This window comes from Liolophura sinensis, chromosome 3 (genome assembly GCF_032854445.1).
Source record: "Liolophura sinensis isolate JHLJ2023 chromosome 3, CUHK_Ljap_v2, whole genome shotgun sequence".
NCBI classification, from domain to species: Eukaryota; Metazoa; Mollusca; class Polyplacophora; order Chitonida; family Chitonidae; genus Liolophura; species Liolophura sinensis.
The window spans coordinates 10,315,918-10,336,563 of record NC_088297.1 but is presented as its reverse complement, the minus strand read 5'-3'; the positions used below and the strand labels follow the sequence as shown (position 1 = coordinate 10,336,563).

Here is a 20,646-nt window from a genome sequence, read left to right as displayed (position 1 = left end):
TTAGCCCGGTATCAGTATGATGTGACTGGGTTGGGTGTCATGTCCGGGGTCTTCGGCATGATAATACAGTGGCGTCATGGATTCGCCCTGTCACAAGAACATAAAATGTAGGACTACACACACCAAAAGATTCCTCGTGGTCACACTTGTCAAGTACGATTTAAAACTCCCAGCATACAAACATATACGTGCAAACGATCATGACGTTATTGTAGTTGTGCGTGTAATTGAAGATGTACAACATAGAGAGTAAGACAAGAGCAGCAACGAAAGTCTCTTTGCATTGTTTTTAATACAAATGAAATAATTTAAAAAAATATGTAGTGATGTTAATTACAACGTATTAGACGTCACCTGCCTAGAATTACACTAAATGCGGTGTTATCACATTTTGATTCAATCACATCAGAGCAGGCCTTGGGTATGCCATATAATTAAGACGTACAGCATAGAGAGAAAAACCAGAGCAGCGATGACAGTGTCAACTGGCAAAGGGTCACACGTAACCGGTGAAATACGGCCTCTTGTCAATTTGCCTCATGTAAATGCATAAATAGTAGCAAATTACACGCCCCCTAGCACCAAGGCTATGGCAGAATCTTGGGTTATGCAGTAATACAATACAGGGTGTCTCGAAGTCGTGCACCATCCTGATTTTCATTTTTTTTTCTGTGTTTCAGATTTAATACTGATTTTAAATTTTTTTTCTCTCTCTTTCGGAGTTAACTATGGCTAATAAACTAATAGTACAAGAACGAGTTGAATTGGTTTTTATGTTTGGAAGAGATGGGGCAACACGCCGCTCTGTAGCTCAAGCGTTCAACCTCAACCTGGATGGTGCGTGACTTCTTGGACACCCTGTGTAATTAAGACGTACAGCTTAGAGAGTAAAACCAGAGCAACGTAACCGGTGAAATAAGCCTCTTGTCAGTTTACCTCAGTTTAGGTTTGGGCTGCCATTTAGCAGTTTGGAAGCAGAAGTCGGCGTGTTTGGTGAGATAAAACCCACTAAGTGGAGAACTGTCCATTTTACTGTAGTGATTCATTTGACTGAATGATTGATGTTTTACGCCGTGCTCAAGAATATTTCACTTATACGACGGCGGCCAGCAATATGGTGGAAGGAAATCGGACAGAACCCCGGAAACCCACGAGCATCCGCAGGATTGCTGCAAGACCTTTCCACGTACAGCCTACTGTAGTAAATGCCACGTTATCTTTGAACAATAGTGGAGTTCCGAGTGTCGTTTAAGGTAAAAAAAATAGTTCAACTGTATCACGTGATTAGCTTTTTAAGCTTCCTTAAGGACACTCTATCGATGCATATATACATTTAGTCTTATGTTAGCTTTTCTGTTATGCCTAACCATTGGTTAGTTTCTTAGCCTTCATGATATGAGAGTATTCATTAGACTGTCCCTCGTAACCAGTGCGGCTTACTTAAACACAAAGCTACGTGTTTATGTGCCGTCGTCAAGTCTTTATTTTCTAAAAACAGAATGTAGCCTTGAGGTTGTGTAATGGTAGATTTTGAGGGTGTGTGTGTTGGGGGGGGGGCTAGGATATTATGCTAAAGATTGATAGTACAGGTTGAGGATGGTCGAAAAGAACTTTACCCAGCTTTGAAAACAATATGGGTTTGTAATTCCTTATCTCAGAACTACTTCCTGAATATATGGATTAGTTGTACGTTTGCTAATATATTTTAACAGCGAAGGGAATATACTGGCCATATATGGCGAACGAATAGTTCACAGGCGGTTGAAAAATACAAGTTTGTTTGGGCTGTAGACAGCTCCACTGTATACAATGATGTTGCCCTTACTAACTTCATCAAATCTCTAGAGGTACATGTATGGCACAACAAAATAAACAAGTTTCCAAATGGAACAGAGCGACATAAAAGTAGCTACGTGTACAGCAGTAATTTAAGACTTTGGTCCGTAGTGAAATCTTGAAGGATGGATTTTCGTCGTGGTTCTTTGTCCACAGTCGGTCTTAACATATCTATTTGCAAAACTAGATTCGTTGTGAAGCAGAAGCCGCGATTCAAAGACACAGCGCCCTCAACCGACAGGCTTAACAACAGCGCCATCTACAGATGATGTACCCTCTACCGGATCCACTGTCTCGATTGAAGGCGCAACAGGCCATGAGTAGGAGTAGCAGCTGGAAGTACAAACAACGTCAAAAACTACATGGCATTTCAAGCAGCTGTTTTTAGTGGAAATATGAAGGCTTTGTTTGTTTACTGATTAACAGTAATTTGTGCTTATGTAAATTTATATTCAAATATTTACATACACTTGGGCATATATCTAAGCTGCTGGGCAGAAGGCGGAAATACTTTCCACGAGTAGATTATTTGTCTGTTATTTGACGCAGACCAGGTATATTGGTGGAGAAAACAAGAGAGCCGGGAACCCCCTGCGTTAGTGTGAACCATTTAACGCAATGAAATCTCTCAGTACATATATTTGTCACATGATCCAACTAACCATGTTTTCTAAATCGATGACACTTTAAGACGGACAATATGGTTGCTCACAGCAGCGTCTTAGCTGTGCCAGCCCATTGGTCGAAACGTACTATATGTATTCCAGCTGAACTCGGAAGACACAACAAAGACGCCAGTGAGTCAGCACTGAAGGCACGAAGGGCTGAAGGCCTAAACTCTGGTATATGGCGAAACTGGGTTATGGCGAAACTGGGTTATGGCGAAGGTTATGTCAAAGGTCATAGGTCAGGTGCTATATCGTGGATATATTTACCTGAAAGAATGTCATACCAAACGCCACCCCAATAAGGATGCTGGCATACCATTCCACCTTGTCTTTTATGTCGGGCAAACATCCCTGAAACGAACAGAAGGCAGAAGCCAAAATACAATATATACACACTGCACGCAGTGGAAAGGGACATCACTGATACGCATTGATATTGTCAGTGATGTCCACTGAGTGCGCGAACACAAAAAGTGAGATAACTGCATTAGAATAAACGCACAAGATCGTTTGCCACTAGCGCTAGATCGTTGGATTTAAAGCCTCGTGAACGGGGGTTATTTGTGGGCGTGGCGTTGCTTCCCTTGAGTGTGTGATCCTTGCATATCATGTTCTGTGGAATATCATGTGCGAGTCTACCCCCAGACATAATTTTCAGCTGTGTTATTTACTCTTGTTAACAAATGTTGCAATAATTTCTAGACCCGTTATAAAGAATTCTTGGCAAATATTATATTACCATTTTCCTCTATAGGTTATATGTCGATATACCGTGAGCTGATATTTCTGTAAACTATAGAAACTTTTGTAAACAGCCTACATCGTTTGGATTGGAGAGTATCTGGTTAGCGTACGCCAGAGGGTACGTTTTGGCGCGTGAATTCGGGTATAAAAAAAGCGGCAGAAATACAGTCCATCTAACTCTGAAACTACCCTCTAACTATTTGTTCGGGTTAAAGTACGGGCACCGACGCACAGCTTACTTTCATAGCTGCAGATTGTGTACCCGTAACAAAAAATTCTAGGTTTATATATAGTTGTAGAGATACTATTACCGATTAAGAAGATCAAAGTTTGTTGATCAAAGTAAAGGGGTTATGATAAAATATAGGTCGGTATATATCAAGTTATCAATACGCCCATCAGAATTATATAACCATCTAGTTATAAACAACAGTGACAGTAAAAATACGTAATGTCATCAAAGTTACCGTGAAACATACTTCGGGGTGCAACCGGGGACATTATCCCCGGGCACTACCTGTGAAGTAAATCACAGGGTATAGGTTATACGTTTTAACGGTTTACATCACGAAACCAATGAACAGAAATACAATATTTCTAACATATTTAGATACAATTCCTTTGCTATATATCTGTTCCGTTGTACCGATAATTTCCGGTCAATATATTTAGTAAAATATATCCCAAGTGATTATCACTGGTTGTTAACTGGTTACTAACAAGACGAATGGGGAGCACAGCTAATTCGAGCCTTACCCGTAACTGAGACACGGGTGGAACAAGTCACATAAGCGAGTAGACACGGTAACCCATTAGGTGACAGCAAACGAGGCCTGCACTGGATTTTATAATGCAGGAAACCATGATTAGAGCAAATCGTCAATCATCGTTAGGTATGACAGCTGTTCTATTTCTCAATAATAAAACTGAGACGTTGAAATTTGATTCTTGACTCTGTCATTTTCATGTAAGGTGACAAGCATTTATTCAAGCGGAATTTTCACAGGCGGCTTAGCAACATTTTTAAAGTCTTTGGTATGACCCGACCCGGGTTTGACCCGAAGCCTCCCAACGTATGAAGTATAATAATATTAAATCCCTGCAGCGACGACAGTGGAATAGCTGACAAACGCTCACACGTAGCCCGGTGAATTTCGGCCTCTTTTCAATATACATCATCTAAAGTTTTATCTGAACTGTTCACGTAAACGTTCATGTAAACGCATCTTATACGACCGGGTACCAGTCAGAACGCAATACGTCTCTGGCACAAACATTTGTAAGAAATTAAATACAAAGGAATACAGCAAATGATCACACTTGTTACAGGTGAAGCCCAGCCTTCTTTCATTGGGTTTATTTCCGCCTCAGATTATCTTCTGCGTTCTTGTCAGCTAAAAGTGTAGACTTGTCAGCTAAAAGTGTAGGCTTGTCAGCTAAAGTGTAGACATGTCAGCTAAAAGTGTAGACTTTTGATTATTGACCAAAAGTAAGATACACAGAAACGAATACATTTAAAATATCCCATGGCTTGGCATTTAGGCTTTGTCTAAAGACTGAATGTCGAAATACACTAAAACGAATACCATGCATATATAATATTAAATTCAGGATTTAGAATTTTGATCTCTTCAAGTTTTATGTTAATATGAATGGCCAGATAATGTATTTGTTTATTGATTGATTTACTTGATTGGTGTTTTACACCGTACTCAAAGAATATTTCACTTAAGGCGTTATAATAAACCCTAGCTTAGGTAAACTGACAAGAGGCCATATTTCACCGGTTTTACTCTCTCTGTTAAAAGTAATTTATTATATCATGAAGTTGCCCATGTGGCTCTAGGTGGGAGCAATATTTAATTGCTGACTGATATGCTATGGTGGATATCTAATGCCTAACCGTATTTACCTTGGTGAACAAGAAGTCAGATGACTTCACTTCGTTCCTGGCATCTCGCTGGCATGCAATGTTGTTCACAGGTACTGGGTCGGTGGCATCTCCCGATTTCAGAACGCAACACGTCTTGGGCACAAACATCTGTAAGGAATTATATAAATTATACAGCCTCTTGCCAAACAACCTACACGCCCATTAAACACCATTGGTCTGTAGTTCAGGTAGACACCAAGTGCGTTTTACTAACCACAAACGAAAGTACCTGGTAGTTAAGTGCAATGTACAGTACAATACAGGCCCCTGACCGATGGGGAGTGGGTTGATTCTAACTCTCGGTGGGTCGGATACCGACTATGGGTCAGACGGTCTGTCATGTAGAAGCTAAGAAGATTTTTTTTAACATACCTGACAAAGGACAGTGATTAACTGTGGTCAACCAATCTTTCACCACACACAAACCTGAAACTCAGAAAGTACCTAGCGAGTGGCAAGCCACTGACCTTTCTAAATCTGTGGTTTGTTTGCGGCGCGCGTGTTAAAATATAAATGAACCAAGAAAATGGTTCACCTTAGTGATGTTAGTGGTACACTGTGACCTTGTGGTATACTAGTGATGAGTTGGAGGTGTACCTGTAGGGAGCTATTGGTAAACTGGTGATTAAATAGTGGTAATATACTGTGACCTTGTGGTATGCTAGTGGTGAGTTGGATGTGTGCCTGTGGTGAGCTAGTGGTAAATTAGTGATGAAATAGTGGTGGTATATTGTGACCTTGTAGTAGGCTAGTGGTGAGTTGGAGGTGTACCTGTGGGGAGCTATTGGTAAATTGGTGATGAAATAGTGGTAATATACTGTGACCTTGTGGTATGCTAGTGGTGAGTTGGATGTGTGCCTGTGGTGAGCTAGTGGTAAATTAGTGATGAAATGGTGGTGGTATATTGTGACCTTGTGGTATGCTAGTGATGAGTTGGAGGTGTGCCTGTGGGGAGCTAGTGGTAAATTGGTGATGAAATAGTGGTGGTATATTGTGACCTTGTAGTATGCTAGTGGTAAGTTGGAGGTGTGCCTGTGGGGAGCTATTGGTAAACTGGTGATGAAAAAGTGGTGGTATATTGTGACTTTGTGGTATGCTAGTGGTCAGTTGGAGGAGTGCCTGTGGGGAGCTAGTGGTAAATTAGCGACGAAATGGTGGTATGTTGTGACCTTGTGATATGCTAGTGGTGAAGTGGAGGTGTGCCTGCAGTGATCTAATGGCCAGCTAATGGTAAAATAGTGGTAGTCTAGGGGTGTTATATTTGTAAGATTGTGTTTACAAGCAAGGTGGTATGTTTGTGAGTTTGGGGTATGCTAGTGGTGAGTTGGAGACGTGCTTGTGGCCAGCTACTGGTAAATTAGTGGTAATCTAGTGATGGTGTATTTATGAGCTTGTGGTAAGCTGGTGGTGAGTTTGAGGTGTGCCTAACCTGTGGTTAGCTAGTGGCCAGCTAGTGGTAAATTAGTAGTCTTCTAGGGGTGGTACATTTGTGCGCTTGGGTAAGCTAGTGGTGAATTGGAAGTGTGCTTGTGGTGAGCTAGTGGCCAGCTACGGGTGAATTAGTTGTAACCTATCATCGGCAATGAGTGATGAGTTAGCCGTGTGCCACGGATGAACTACAGCACACTTTGTGCTAGTTACCGATTTTGCATCGTAATCGCTTCCTGTTACAACATACCTCACACAACTCAGGAACATGTTACAATATGACCCCAGGATCTTGTTACAGTATATCCCCAGGATCCTGTTACGACACACCTTAATTAGCCACAATATCACAATATCACAATATACCCTACCTTGTTGTTACAACATGCGTGTCTATGCGTCGAAACAGACCGATAAGGACGTCCCAGATCAATAATCTCAAGGCCAATTCCCAAAAACGACGTCTAACCACCAAAGAACTAGGAAAGTATATAAAGTACGAAAATAGGACGGAATCACGCAAAGAGAAACGGTCAAAAGTTTCAATGATGTTGGAAAAACGCAAAGTATGTTCTAGGCGTCTGAGTGAAATCAGTATTCAGGTCGTGTACCATGCTAGAATATTAGTTGTCGATAACAAAACGTACTTCAGGGTCCCGTGAAACCATATTTTAGCTTCCTTTTGCAACATCCTGAGGATCCTGTTACAATATACCCCACAATCCTGTTAAAACATACCTTACCCTCCTCATACAGCATACCTTACCCTCCCGTAACAACATGCATCTACTTCAGCATCCTGTTACAACATACCTCAGAATCCTGTTATAATATACCCCAGGATCCTATTGCAGTATAAGTCATGATCTTCTTACAACACACCTTACACTCCTGTTACAACATACCTTGCACTCCTGTTACAACATACCTTGCGCTTCTGTTACAACATACATCACACTCCTCTTCTAAAACATCTTAGAATTCCTGTTACAATATACCTGAGGATCCTGGAATTTCACGCCCTTATAGTCCTTGTAATCTCGGGCCCCGCAGCAGTCAAACTACAAGTAACAAAAAAATTGTTTCTTTGTTTAACTTTATTTGTCCACTTGCAACATTATTTCGGTTATATCACCACTGTGCACCGAATCAGTCCAGGCTTCTGGCGATCGCAGTGACCCAGAAATTAAAACATGAATGTTATTTTAAATAGCAATAGAGTAATAATCATTATTATGTACATCTGCTAATAACAAAACATACAGAGTAATTAATGTTAAATGTGATTTGACTTGATTGGTTGGTGTTAATGTCATGCTGAACAATATTTTGATCAAATAAAGCAGTCAGTTTCATGGTTGGAGGAAACCGGAGTATACCACCAGCCTTTGGACAGTAACTGGCAAACTTTCCTAACCGAACCGAAAAGGTGATCTCTGTTGATTTTATTTATTTATATATTTATATATTTATTTATTTATTTCATTGATGATTTACGCGGTAGTCAACAATATGTCATTTATGCGATGGTGGCCAGCATTATTGTGGGAAGAAACCGGGCACAGCTCGGAAAAAAACCCACATCCATCCGCAAGTTGCTTTAAGACTTTGCCACATACGACTAGAGAGAAATGCGGTGAACTTGAACTCACCATTGCAGCACTGGTGAGAACTTCATATAATGCCTTCTTTGTAAAACCTACCCAATCCTGCAGATAATCCCATGTAACCGCCACATCGTTCTCATTGGAAACATTCGTCTTGGGACGATAATCCTGGAAAGTGGAATTTAGCTTGTTGTCCAGAGCTCTTCCAACCTTGACATAAAAATATAGAAATTAACACAAGAAAATGTTTGACACTATAATGTATCATATTTAATCCTGTATATTTATTTTTTTAATAATTCATCTGATTTGAAGGCGCAGTCAAACCAGCCCAATCTGGGTTCGATATTTCAGAAAAACTACTACAGCATCAGTACTGCAAATCTGACTGCCACTTATTCAAAAACCCTATTTATAGCCTATTCCCACGGACATGATAATCTCATATACTGCCCTATTCCCTGTTCCTAGAGGTCATGTCCAACTTCTACAGATAACACTCCATTCCTACAGATAACACTCCATTCCTGCACACAACACTCCATTCCTACAGATAACACTCCATTCCTACAGATAACACTCCATTCCTGCACACAACACCCCCATTCCTACAGATACACTCCATTCCTACAGATAATATCCCATTCTTACAGATAATATCCCATTCCTACAGATAACACCCCATTCCTTCATATAATATCCCATTCTTACAGATAATATCCCATTCTTACAGATAATACCCCATTCCTACAGATAAAACCCCATTCCTACAATAATACCCAATTCCTAAGGGCAACACCCCATTCCTACAGACAAAACCCCCATTCCTACAGATAATACCCAATTCCTACATAGAATATCCCATTCCTACAGATAATATCCCATTCCTACAGATAACAGCCCATTCCTTCATATAATACCCTATTCCACAGGTAACAGCCCATTCCTACAATAATACCCCATTCCTACAGATAATGCCCAATTCCTAAGGATAACACCCCATTCCTACAAACACCCCTATTCCTACAGATAACACTCCATTCCTACAGATAATATCCCATTCCTACAGATAACACCTCATTCCTTAATAAAATACCCTATTCCTACAGATAACAGCCCATTCCTTCATACAATGCCCTATTCCTACAGATAACAGCGCGTTCCTACAATAATTCCCCATTCCTACAGATAATACTCAATTCCTACAGATAATAAACCATTCCTACAGATAACACCTCATTCCTTAATAAAATACCCTATTCCTACAGATAACAGCCCATTCCTACAGATAGCATCCCATTCCTACAGATAATACCCCATTCCAACAGATAATACCCCACTCCTACAGATAATACCCCATTCATACAGATAATACCCCATTCATACAGATAACAGCCCATTCCTACAGACAACACCCATTCCTTCATATAATACCCTATTCTTACAGACAACACCCCATTCTTACAGATAACATCCCATTTCTACAGATAATACCCCATTCCCACAAATAATACCCCATTCCTTCAGATAAATCCTCGTTTCTACAGTTAATACCCCTATCCTACAGATAAAATCCCATTCCTACCTATAACACCCATTACTACAGATAATACCCCATCATACAGATAACGCCCATTCCTAGAGATAACACCCTATTCCTACAGATAACACCCATTCCTTCATATAGCACCCAATTTCTATACATAACACCCCATTCCTACAGACAACATCCCATTCCAACATATAATACCCCATTCCCAAAAATAATACACCATTCCTACAGAAAATACTCCATTCTTACAGATAACATCCCATTTCTACAGATAATACCCCATTCCCACAAATAATACCCCATTCCTACAGATAAAATCCCATTCCTACATATAACACCCATTACTACAGATAATACCCCATCCTACAGATAACGCCCATCCCTACAGATAACACCCCATTCCTACAGATAATACCCCATTCCTACAGATAACACCCCATGCCTACAGATGGCACCCCGTTTCTACAGGTAACACCTCATTCCTATAGATAATATCCCATTCCTACAGATAATACCCCATTCTTACAGATAAACCTCCTTTCTACAGATAATACCTAATGCCTACAGATAGCACCCCATGCCTACAGATATCACCTCATGCGTACAGATAGCATCCCATGCCTACAGATAGCACCCCATGCCTACAGATAGCACCCCATTACTACAGATAACACCCATCCCTTCATATAGCACCCAATTTCTATAGACAACACCCCATGCCTACAGACAACACCCCATTCCTACAGATAACAGCCCATTCCTATAAATAATACCCCATTCCCCACATAACACCCCATTCCTAAAGATAATACCCCATTCCTACAGATAATTTCCCATTCTTACAGACAATATCCCATTCTTACAGATAACACCTCATTTCTACAGATAATACCCCTTTCCTTCAGATAACACCTCATTTCTACAGATAATACCCCTTTCCTTCAGATATTACCTCATTTCTACAGAAAATACCCCTTTCCTACAGATAATACCTCATTTCTACAGATATTACCTCATTTCTACAGAAAATACCCCTTTCCTTCAGATATTACCTCATTTCTACAGAAAATACCCCTTTCCTACAGATAATACCTCATTTCTACATATAATACCTCATATCCCATTTATGCAGATTATATCCCATTCAGGCATCCCATTCATCCAGATAATACCCAAATCCTATAGACACATTATAGTGACATTCCTGGTAAATGCTATTCCAACAGATATCCCATTGTTGAGAAAAATACTTCAGTCCTACATATAATAGCCCATTCCTAAAGATAATACTTTTTCCTACATATAGTACACTTTTTTTGCAAATAATACCTTACTCCTACATACATATGTAATACCTTTGTCCTACAGATAATACACCTTCTTGTAAATAATACCCGATTCCTGTAAATAATACACCATTCCTACAAATAATACCTTAGTCCTACAGGTAACAACTATGTCCTACAAATAATGCAATAATACACTTTCTTCCAAATAATATCCCAATTCCTACAGACAATAGCCCTTTCCTACAGATACCTTATCCATACAGATCTAAAGCATAATAATTTATCTTCTAAATGCAATACCACATTCCTTGTGCGATAATGCGATATTACTTGACATATTGTGACATTTCTTGACATAATACGACATTCCTTGAGATCACGCGACATTCCTTAAAATAACGCGACATTCCTCCATTTAACAATTCATTTCCTGAAGATAATACCCTATTCTACAGTAATAAATCATCTGAGCACCGTTTACCTTGGTTTTGAACATGGACGCAAGAATACCACCAGCAAACTCTCCTCCAAACACAACAACTGCCAAAGCAATGAACTGGAAAATTAAAAGAAAAATATCTCAAAAACAAAGATAATCTTTTGGTCGTGAACCTTTCCTAATTTTTTCCTTTATATACTTTCTTAGTCCTTCGATAGTCTGTCTTGGATGCTGTTCTGGAAATAAACCATATGTGCCAATGCTAGAATTCAGCTAGAATTTACTAGCTGAAACCAAGTATCAAGGACAGAGGGTATAAAAGTAGATGTTACGTCTGTAACCACTTTCTGTAACCATCAATATCTTAAGACGAAGTGCATATAACCATAGTCAATATTTGCTTATTAGCAATTGTTTTCGTGAATGATTTTCCGTGGCAATTTAACCTTGGATTTCAATTTTGGGTGGCCTTTACAACATACTGTTAAGAGCAATTGTTTTTTTTTTTCATGAAAGGAAATAAATATAATTTTATGATTTACAACTTACACAGAAGAGGACACCAGTGTTTCCGGACTTCATTCCACAACATCCCACAATGCTAGTGAAGGAAGACAACAATCCCCACACTTATCATGACGTAGGCGGCATTGTTCACCTTGATGTCAATTGTGATGGCCATGACGTCACGGACGTATGCGTACTGATCCTCGACCAGAATCCATACTCCTGCTGCTAAACATGCCACGCCCGCTATCTGCCAAACAAAAGGAGTAAGGGGATAACCACTTCTTGCCATACATAAGTTCTGTGTATTAGGCCGCAATGTTTATTAAGGACTCCATCAAGATATTAAGCCTTTCCACTTTTTTTCGGCTACGTTTTCTAAGGATAAGGTTCAAATATTATCCCTAACATCGGTTTTAATGAAAGAAAGAATACAATGAGACGGATGTGATCACTGCTGCTGGCGAGACAGCGACCACGTCACCTCCCTGGTCAAGGACCTGATGGGTGCAGCAAGGGGGGCATTTAATTATCCAAGCTAGTGAGGCCCGTGCCTGTATTAATCAAATGCTGTCTGGAATGTGCCGTGTATTTCCTAACGTCTGCCTAACTGCATACCGAAATATACTAGATTTATCAAAGTGGAAGGCTTTACTTTCTTTCCTTTACATGAAGCTAATTTTCCGTGTTCAATACATTTGTGTGTCTTAATAAAATCAGAGGAAATATATGTGTACAAAGTTATTTGGTTTTGGCCCAAACGCTCAAAACAGGAAACAGCCAAATCAAGCTTTCGTCCAGAAGATGAAAGATTGAGGTAATACGATTGGTCAGAAAAAAATATGGCTCATGTGTACATATGCATGTAATACGCTTATTCTTTCAAGAATTGATTTTGGCTTTATTGCCTTTATTGACAGAAAGTAAACAATATGTCCTTGTTTTGTTTATTTTTTTTTTTCTAATAATATACATGGACGAAATCCTTGAGTTGTCCTTTTCTTTTATCTGGCCGTATAAAATAAATACCAACTTAGCATTCTTATAATTATTTATTTTATTTATTTATTTGATTGGTGTTTTACGCCGTACTCAAGAATATTTCACTTATACGACGGCGGCCAGCATAGCATTAAGCAGAATAGGACCGCACCGAATTACCTCCCTTGAAGTCACTCTAACGTGTAAAATATGCGTTTCTAGGCGTGCACCGTGGTTAGGTGGGACCTCGGAAAATGGCTAATGACAAATTTCGAAGTTAAAGCGTCATATGCTAGTTGAAAACCTAGCTTTGAAAGAGATTTTAATTTTGTAAACTAATTTGGAAATGCCAGGATAATCGTTATATATTCAGTTTTTAATCCATTCGGAGGTAACTTAAAAATCCTGGCCTTAATTAAATACAAAAGACAGCTTGGGCACACTTCATCAAAAATGTAGGCCTATATTCTACCTATTTATTTATTTATTTGATTGGTGGTTTACACCGCACACAAGAATATTTCACTTATATGACGGCGGCCAGCACTATGGTGGCGTGAAAACCGGGCAGAGACCGGGGGAAACCACGACCATCCGCAGGTTGCTGCAAGACCTTCCCACTTATGGCCAGAGAGGAAGCCAGCATGAGCTGGCCTTGAACTCATAGCGACCGCATTGGTGAGAGGCTCCTGGGTCATTACGCTGCGCTAGCGCGCTAACCGACTGAGCCACGGAGGCCCCTTCTTATAATTAAAATTATGAGTAATTACCGTTAGTACGGCTAAAAATAGGCCCATGCAACTTTTGGCACTGCTGCTTGCTTTATAACTGCCTCTTCCATGCCCCATCTCGATGTCAGTAAGAAGAACCCAACGATAGCTCGTGCACCTAATAGGGAAACTGCAACACCAAACAACACAAACTGTCAAATTTCTAGTAATATAGCTATCAAAACCTGGAGTTAGCCAGATATGTCTGCAGGTTGAATGCCTAGCAAGTTGATCTCTTCATCTGTTTTATTGTTCGTTGTTGATAGTACATATTATATTAACTGACTATGTTCTCTGAATGTATATTAGCTATAGTCCATTAAATATAGGCCTATATTACAACAGCAACAACCTTCATCATAGACATCATCATTATCTTCATGATCATCATCTTTATTTCTCTTTGATAACTTCTTCGGCCAGTAATGCTTATCTTCCACGTCCATCCAGGTCGAATTAAAACATTTTTCAGTCGACTTGTAAATTAAATGAATTTTAAAATCCGGCAAAAATAACAATTTAGGCCTACAGGAAAATAACAGGCCTGGCCTATACTCAGCACTATAGCATATGTACTACATCACCAAAGCAATGCACGGTATTAAATATATGCATCTATGTGTAGAGCACATGTCAAGTAAAAAGAAGTGTCATTAATACTCATTTTGACATCAATTTTATGGCAGCCAATCTCCCTTTGATGTCCCTACTCTTACAGGGAAAGGAAAATACATGTTCAGTACTTGTATTATCACATTAAGCGAATGGTCGTGGGTTTCCCGTGGGATCTGCTCGGTTTCCTCCCACCACAATGCTTGCCGCCGCAGTATGAGTGAAATTCTCTCGAAATATTCTTGAATATGACGTAAGACTTCAATCAAATAAATAAATAAATAAATAAACAGTAAAAAGGGTCACTGTGTGACTATTACGTATATTATACTAACTAACACGATAATCGATGAACTCATCAAAAGACGCGGCTAAATTTAGCCTATACTGGAAGCTATCAGTCATGTGATAGGGTGTTACGTGGAGCTTCAAAAGTCCAAACTGCAGACGTTCACATGCACAGACATGTGCATTGTATATACCATAGATTATGCATAGTTCAGTGTACACCATTATATGCATAAATTCTGCTGCATCGAGTGATTACAAATATCAAAGATCAATCGCTTATGTACATATCTGCATCTAGCCATAAAAATACAAAGTCCAGCTCATGCTGGCCTCCTCTCCGCCGTACGGGGGAAGGTCTGCCAGCAACCTGCGGGTGGTCGTGGGTTTCCCCCGGGCTGTGCCCAGTTTCCACCCACCATAATGCTGGCCACAGTCGTATAAGTGAAATATTCTTGAGTACGACGTAAAACACCAATCAAATAAATAAATAATTAAATAAATAAATAAATAAAAAATACAGGTAAGCCTAAACCAAAAGTGAAACTAAGTTGTTTGGCGGGGTGCGTGCTCAGTACAGGGCTTACAACAATTTTTGCATATTCATGGCATTTAGAACAAAGTCCTCCGTGATAACTTTTCACAGAATTTCTATGAATTCTGTTAGCTTATATAATGTTACAAAATTCTTATTCTCACACAGGTCTACCCAAAGGTTACATTGTATATGCAAATTGTTCCCACGAACTGTCTCGCTAAATGTTACATCTACATGCAAGTTCCCTAATGTGCAATCTTATGACGTTTTTATGCCCCATTTCGGCGCCACAAGAGACATAGGTGAGACCTCCTCCTGCTGGAATCCATTTGGTCCTTCTAACCTCCAACTTGGTACAAAACATCTCATCAATGTGTTGAGCCAGTTCTCTAAGAACAAGTCTAGGGGATTGTTAAGCTTTTTGTCAAAAACTAAGTAAAAACTAAGTCGAAAAGGTTCGAACTTCGGAAACAGAGAGAACGGCTGTCAAGCACTAGTAACTTTCGGTCATTGGTGACATAACATATAGCTCAGGCATATACTTGGAAAAGTATTATAGAACTGGAAGCTTACATATGCACGTATGGCTTCGATGGCTGCGTAAATAAATCCAACAATGACATCTGTATAATTACCTATTCAGTTGCCATGGTAGCCTATATAGTTATACATGCACGTACAGCTTCGATGGTTACGTAAATAAATACCTACAATGGCAGGTCTAATTACCTACAGTTGCCAAGGTAACCTATATAATTATACACGCACGTGATGTTGTATATAAGCGCTTTATGCAAGTGTGTTCCTTGTGTGTTCCGTGGCATACAGTGTTACACTTTGCACAAAGCCGTTTTTCTGACTGAAGTCAAAATTAAAAGTATAATGAATTTATTTACGAATCCGATTGAATATTTAACCTTTTCATTGCATAATCATCATTCGTTGATGGTTTCATTGCAACAACATCATAAAACATTGTCTAATTTTTGATAAAATTATTCGCACAGGGGCATTTCAAAAAACTGCTAAAAACTTAAATGTTACATTTAACACTGTAAATGATAGGTTTCACTGCACCTATAAGAGTTACATGCATCTAACCAGTTTTATTAAGTGTTAATATTTCAAAAGTGTTAATTTTCTTTAAACTCGACATCAAGGGATGGTTTAAGATGCAGATCAACCAAATTTTAACTTTTAATTTAAACAATAACACTTTACAGAAGTGGTCAGATAACTTATAAGCACAATAATTCCTCGTGATCTTTATACATGTTTTAAATGTTACATTTTATAGTTTTAAGAATGTAGCTTCACCTTTGCATACGTTTTGCACATTTAGTTTATCTTACATATAATTACTGATCATAGTTGAATTTAAAGAAATTATGAAATACACTAGACGTGTCATGCCTACCCGGGACAAGTGATGTTTACAACATAACGAAATTATACATATGCAATTTTAACGAAAAGAATGACAACACTAATTGTTAAAGATGCAACAGAAACCTTATTATCTGTAATATGTTATACTTTAAAGATGCAACAGAAACCTTATTATCTGTAATATGTTATACTTTAAAGATGCAACAGAGACATTATTATCTGTAATATGGTATACTTTAAAGATACAACAGAAACCTTATTACCTATAGCACGTTATACCTTAAAGATGTAACAGAGACATTACTGTTTGTAACATGTTATACCTTAAAGATACAACAGAAACATTATTATTATCTGTAACATGTTATACCTTAAAGATACAACAGAAACACTATTATTATCTGTAACATGCTATACCTTAAAGATACAACAGAAACATTATTAACTGTAACATGTTATACCTTAAAGATACAACAGAGACATTATTATATGTAACATGTTATACATTAAAGATACAACAGAGACATTCTTATTATCTGTAACATGCTATACCTTGAAGATACAACAGAAACATTATTATCTGTAACATGTTATACCTTAAAGATGCAACAGAAACATTATTATCTGTAACATGTTATACCTTAAAGATACAACAAAGACATTCTTATTATCTGTAACATGCTATACCTTGAAGATACAAGAGCAACATTATTATCTGTAACATGCTATACCTTGAAGATACAACAGCAACATTATTATCTGTAACGTTACACCTTAAAGATACAACAGCAACATTATTATTTGTAACATGCTATAACTTAAAGATACAACAGCAACATTATTATTTGTAACATGCTATACCTTAAAGATGCAACAGAAACATTATTATCTGTAACATGCTATACCTTGAAGATACAAGAGCAACATTATTATCTGTAACATGTTATACCTTGATGATACAAGAGCAACATTATTATCTGTAACGTTATACCTTAAAGATACAACAGCAACATTATTATTTGTAACATGCTAAACCTTAAAGATACAACATAAACATTATTATGTTATACGTTAAGCATACAACAGAAACATTATGATAATGCAGCTCAGAAAAACTAATGGTACTTGCCAAGGAAGTAATCTGCTGATTCTATCAAACTGATTATTTGGGAATAATGAGTCTGCAACTCACACTCTTATATAACGAACGTGCATGTACGTGGGGGAATGAAGGCGGTTTGAGAGTTACAATATCCCACTATAAGAACTTGGAAAAATTACTTGCGTCGGAACGTTCTCCTCCCTTGTTTTTGGATTATTAACAGTTTCAGAAATGTAATTCACCTACTGGTTAACATTTGCTATGGCCTTGGACAATTGATTAATTCTCTAGGAGTTGGTTTCCATCTCGTCGTATGCACGCTGCACATTGTATGCAATAGCGAGTTCGGTACTACACAGGATGATCGTTGTAATATAGTTATGTATTCTGTAGCTCCTACTATTTTGTTCACTTTCAACGTCTGGAGCTGTACACGGCGAATGCCACAGCTCCAATAAACTTAAATAAACCATGGAGAATTCGCGTGGGGGTGACCAGCTCCTGATGAATCCTAGTAGCCTCAGGTTTCATAGTATGGAAACAAAAATTAATTGGAACCAATATAGGAATATTACAACACAGAAGGCAAAACCAGAGCAGCAACGATGGTGCGATAGTTGGCAAAAGGTCAGACGTAACCGGTGAAGTACGGCCACTCCTCAATATAGGGAGTTTATTCTAACTGTTTCTGAAAACATGTAAACAGTAACCCCCTGGCCCCAGACGTGGCTAACGCAGAACTGTGTAAATGTATAAACAGTAGCCGCCCTAACCCCCCACGTGGCTAACGCAGAACTGTGTAAATGTATAAACAGTAGCCCCCCTAACACCCACGTGGCTAACGCAGAACTATGTAAATGTGTAACAGTAGCCCCCTGGCCCAACACGTGGCTAACGTTAAAGTATGTAAATGTATAAACAGTAGCCCCCTGGCCCCACACGTGGCTAACGCAGAACTCCGAAAATGTATAAACAGTAGCCCCCTGACCCCAGACGTGGCTAACGCAGAACTATGTAAATGTATAAACAGTAGCCCCCTGGCCCCAGACGTGGCTAACGTAGAAATATGTAAATGTATAAACGGTAGCCCCTTAGCACCACACGTGGCTAACGCAGAACTATGTAAATGTGTAAATAGTAGCCCCCTAGACCCGCACGAGGCTAACAAAGACTGGGAAAATTCCCAGATTTTTTACACTGTATTCCCGGCCTCCTGGGACTGGTTCCCACGAAGTGTCAATTGTCTCTGAATTCTCAAACAGGATCACAAATCACTATTCCCAATACTGGGACTGGTTCCCAATTCACGGTACAAGAATTTTCCCACTCTTAATAAAATAACTACTTACTGAGAATACTTAGGCCTACCAGCAATTTGGTGTCTACTCCTGGCAGATTTCAAGGCCATCTACAGAAGCTGAAAACCAGCCTATTTATAGATTTCCACATGGTGTGGGCGGAGCAATGAACCAAATTAGGAGACTCTGATTGGTCAGAAGGGCAATTTTTGACAGTTTGTAAACACAGATGACCTCTAAAATAATGGCTTTACTTTAAAGCCAAAATATCATTGCCAATGTCTGAAAAGTCCATATTTTTATCAATATTACTAAAAAAGTATAACCAATTTCCACGTAAGGGTATTAAATGATAAATTCCTTTTCAAACTGTGGTGGGAAAATCCTGGTCCGATTTCTAAAAGCCTATAATCGCGGGTTCTATAGACGCCCTAATTACCATATATGTACAAAAATGGCGGCAGCACAAACTTTTGCTTTCCAGGTTGAACTGAGGACAATAAATGTCATTTTTCTGTGTGAAACAGGAACAAAAATAGAAGGTAAAGGTTTTCCAGATAAGACAATGAATTTTGTAATTTCTACATTATTATCACTACATTGCTGAAAAATACTCATAATTATCCCAAATATGTAGGAACGCCAATACAACAACAACAACACCATCACTCGCTCATGAAACAGATAAACGTAAGTTTAAAACTTCCTACGAGCATTAAAAAAAAGGCTATACTGGCAAATACTGACTTCGTAAATTAACCTTTATGGCCTCAGATAACGATCTTAACAAAACTTCCGTGAAAATTCATTAAAACATGAATATATGAAACTTCGCTGCATTAAATTTATTTATTTATTTATTTGATTGGTGTTTTACGCCGTACTCAAGAATATTTCACTTCGCTACGTTAAATCCTGCTTCCTAAAATCCCGCTACAATAATCTTATAGCGGTGAGTATGGCCGTTAAAGCTGATCACTGACGCCTGCTCGGGCGGAAGGCAGGCACGCCTACAGCCCGGCTTTCGGGATCAGTGAGCTTAATCCTATCAAACAATCATTATACGATACGAATAACATTTTACGCCATAGAACATGCTGTATCACTTCAGCAATTTGAACAAGTTTAAGAATGTGTGCCACATTTTACCTTTAGGAACGCCGAACTTTCATGAAACGCTGCGTATTGATAGGGCGTTGCCGACAGAATGTTGGACAGGTTCGATGTGCATTTCTCATTGTCAGTGAGAACATTAGGCCTACTGGTAAGTTTTGCTTTCGTTTTCACTATCAAGAAACAGGTATGTACCACCATGGTTTGACCGCAAATTGTTGGACTCAATCAGATCGTATCTTACAAACCTTACTTTGTTCTTACTCAGGCGCTCGGGTTGATCAGTTTCACATGTAACTTCAATTCAGTGGAACGTGTTGCTTCAACGGCTGATGTAAGGTCACTTATTTTTACTAGACATAATAGGGTCATGGCGGTGACACTACCATTGGATGATTATCTAAGGACCCGGCAGTTATCTCGAGCTCCCAGATAACCAGCAAATCATTTCGCCGCAGGCATCGCGATTTAGACGAAACCACGAACCAACTTGTTATCCGACTTGCTGACTATCTCGGGGCCCGAGGTCTTTTTCTGGGAATTTGTCTTTTT

The 20,646-nt window shown here is 38.9% G+C and overlaps 1 protein-coding gene across 2 annotated transcripts; it reads right to left on the bottom strand.

Moving 5' to 3' along the window:
• Positions 1-1,614: 1,614 nt before the first annotated feature.
• LOC135463744 (tetraspanin-7-like) lies at positions 1,615-20,417 on the bottom strand. 2 transcript variants are annotated; one of them, XM_064741162.1, is made up of 9 exons: positions 20,348-20,417; positions 13,755-13,884; positions 12,046-12,253; positions 11,539-11,613; positions 8,313-8,426; positions 7,608-7,670; positions 5,161-5,289; positions 2,772-2,855; positions 1,615-2,169 (listed from the first exon to the last, which is right to left on the bottom strand). In XM_064741162.1, the coding sequence occupies exons 3-9, from the start codon at positions 12,076-12,078 to the stop codon at positions 2,080-2,082; spliced, it is 588 nt and encodes a 195-aa protein (XP_064597232.1). In that variant the 5' UTR covers positions 12,079-12,253; positions 13,755-13,884; positions 20,348-20,417; the 3' UTR covers positions 1,615-2,079. The 2 variants fall into 2 exon arrangements, with proteins under 2 accessions (XP_064597232.1, XP_064597233.1); XM_064741163.1 differs by lacking the exon at positions 20,348-20,417 and adding an exon at positions 20,131-20,224.
• Between the last annotated feature and the right edge of the window lie 229 nt (positions 20,418-20,646).

Coding starts and splice junctions, on each gene's coding strand:
- LOC135463744 (XM_064741162.1), bottom strand. CDS start 12,078: ATGAAGTCCGGAAACACTGGTGTCCTCTTCTGT. Junction 11,614..12,045: donor ACACTGGTGTCCTCTTCTGT/GTAAGTTGTAAA, acceptor TTAATTTTCCAG/TTCATTGCTTTGGCAGTTGT. Junction 2,170..2,771: donor TTGGTATGACATTCTTTCAG/GTAAATATATCC, acceptor TTGTACTTCCAG/CTGCTACTCCTACTCATGGC.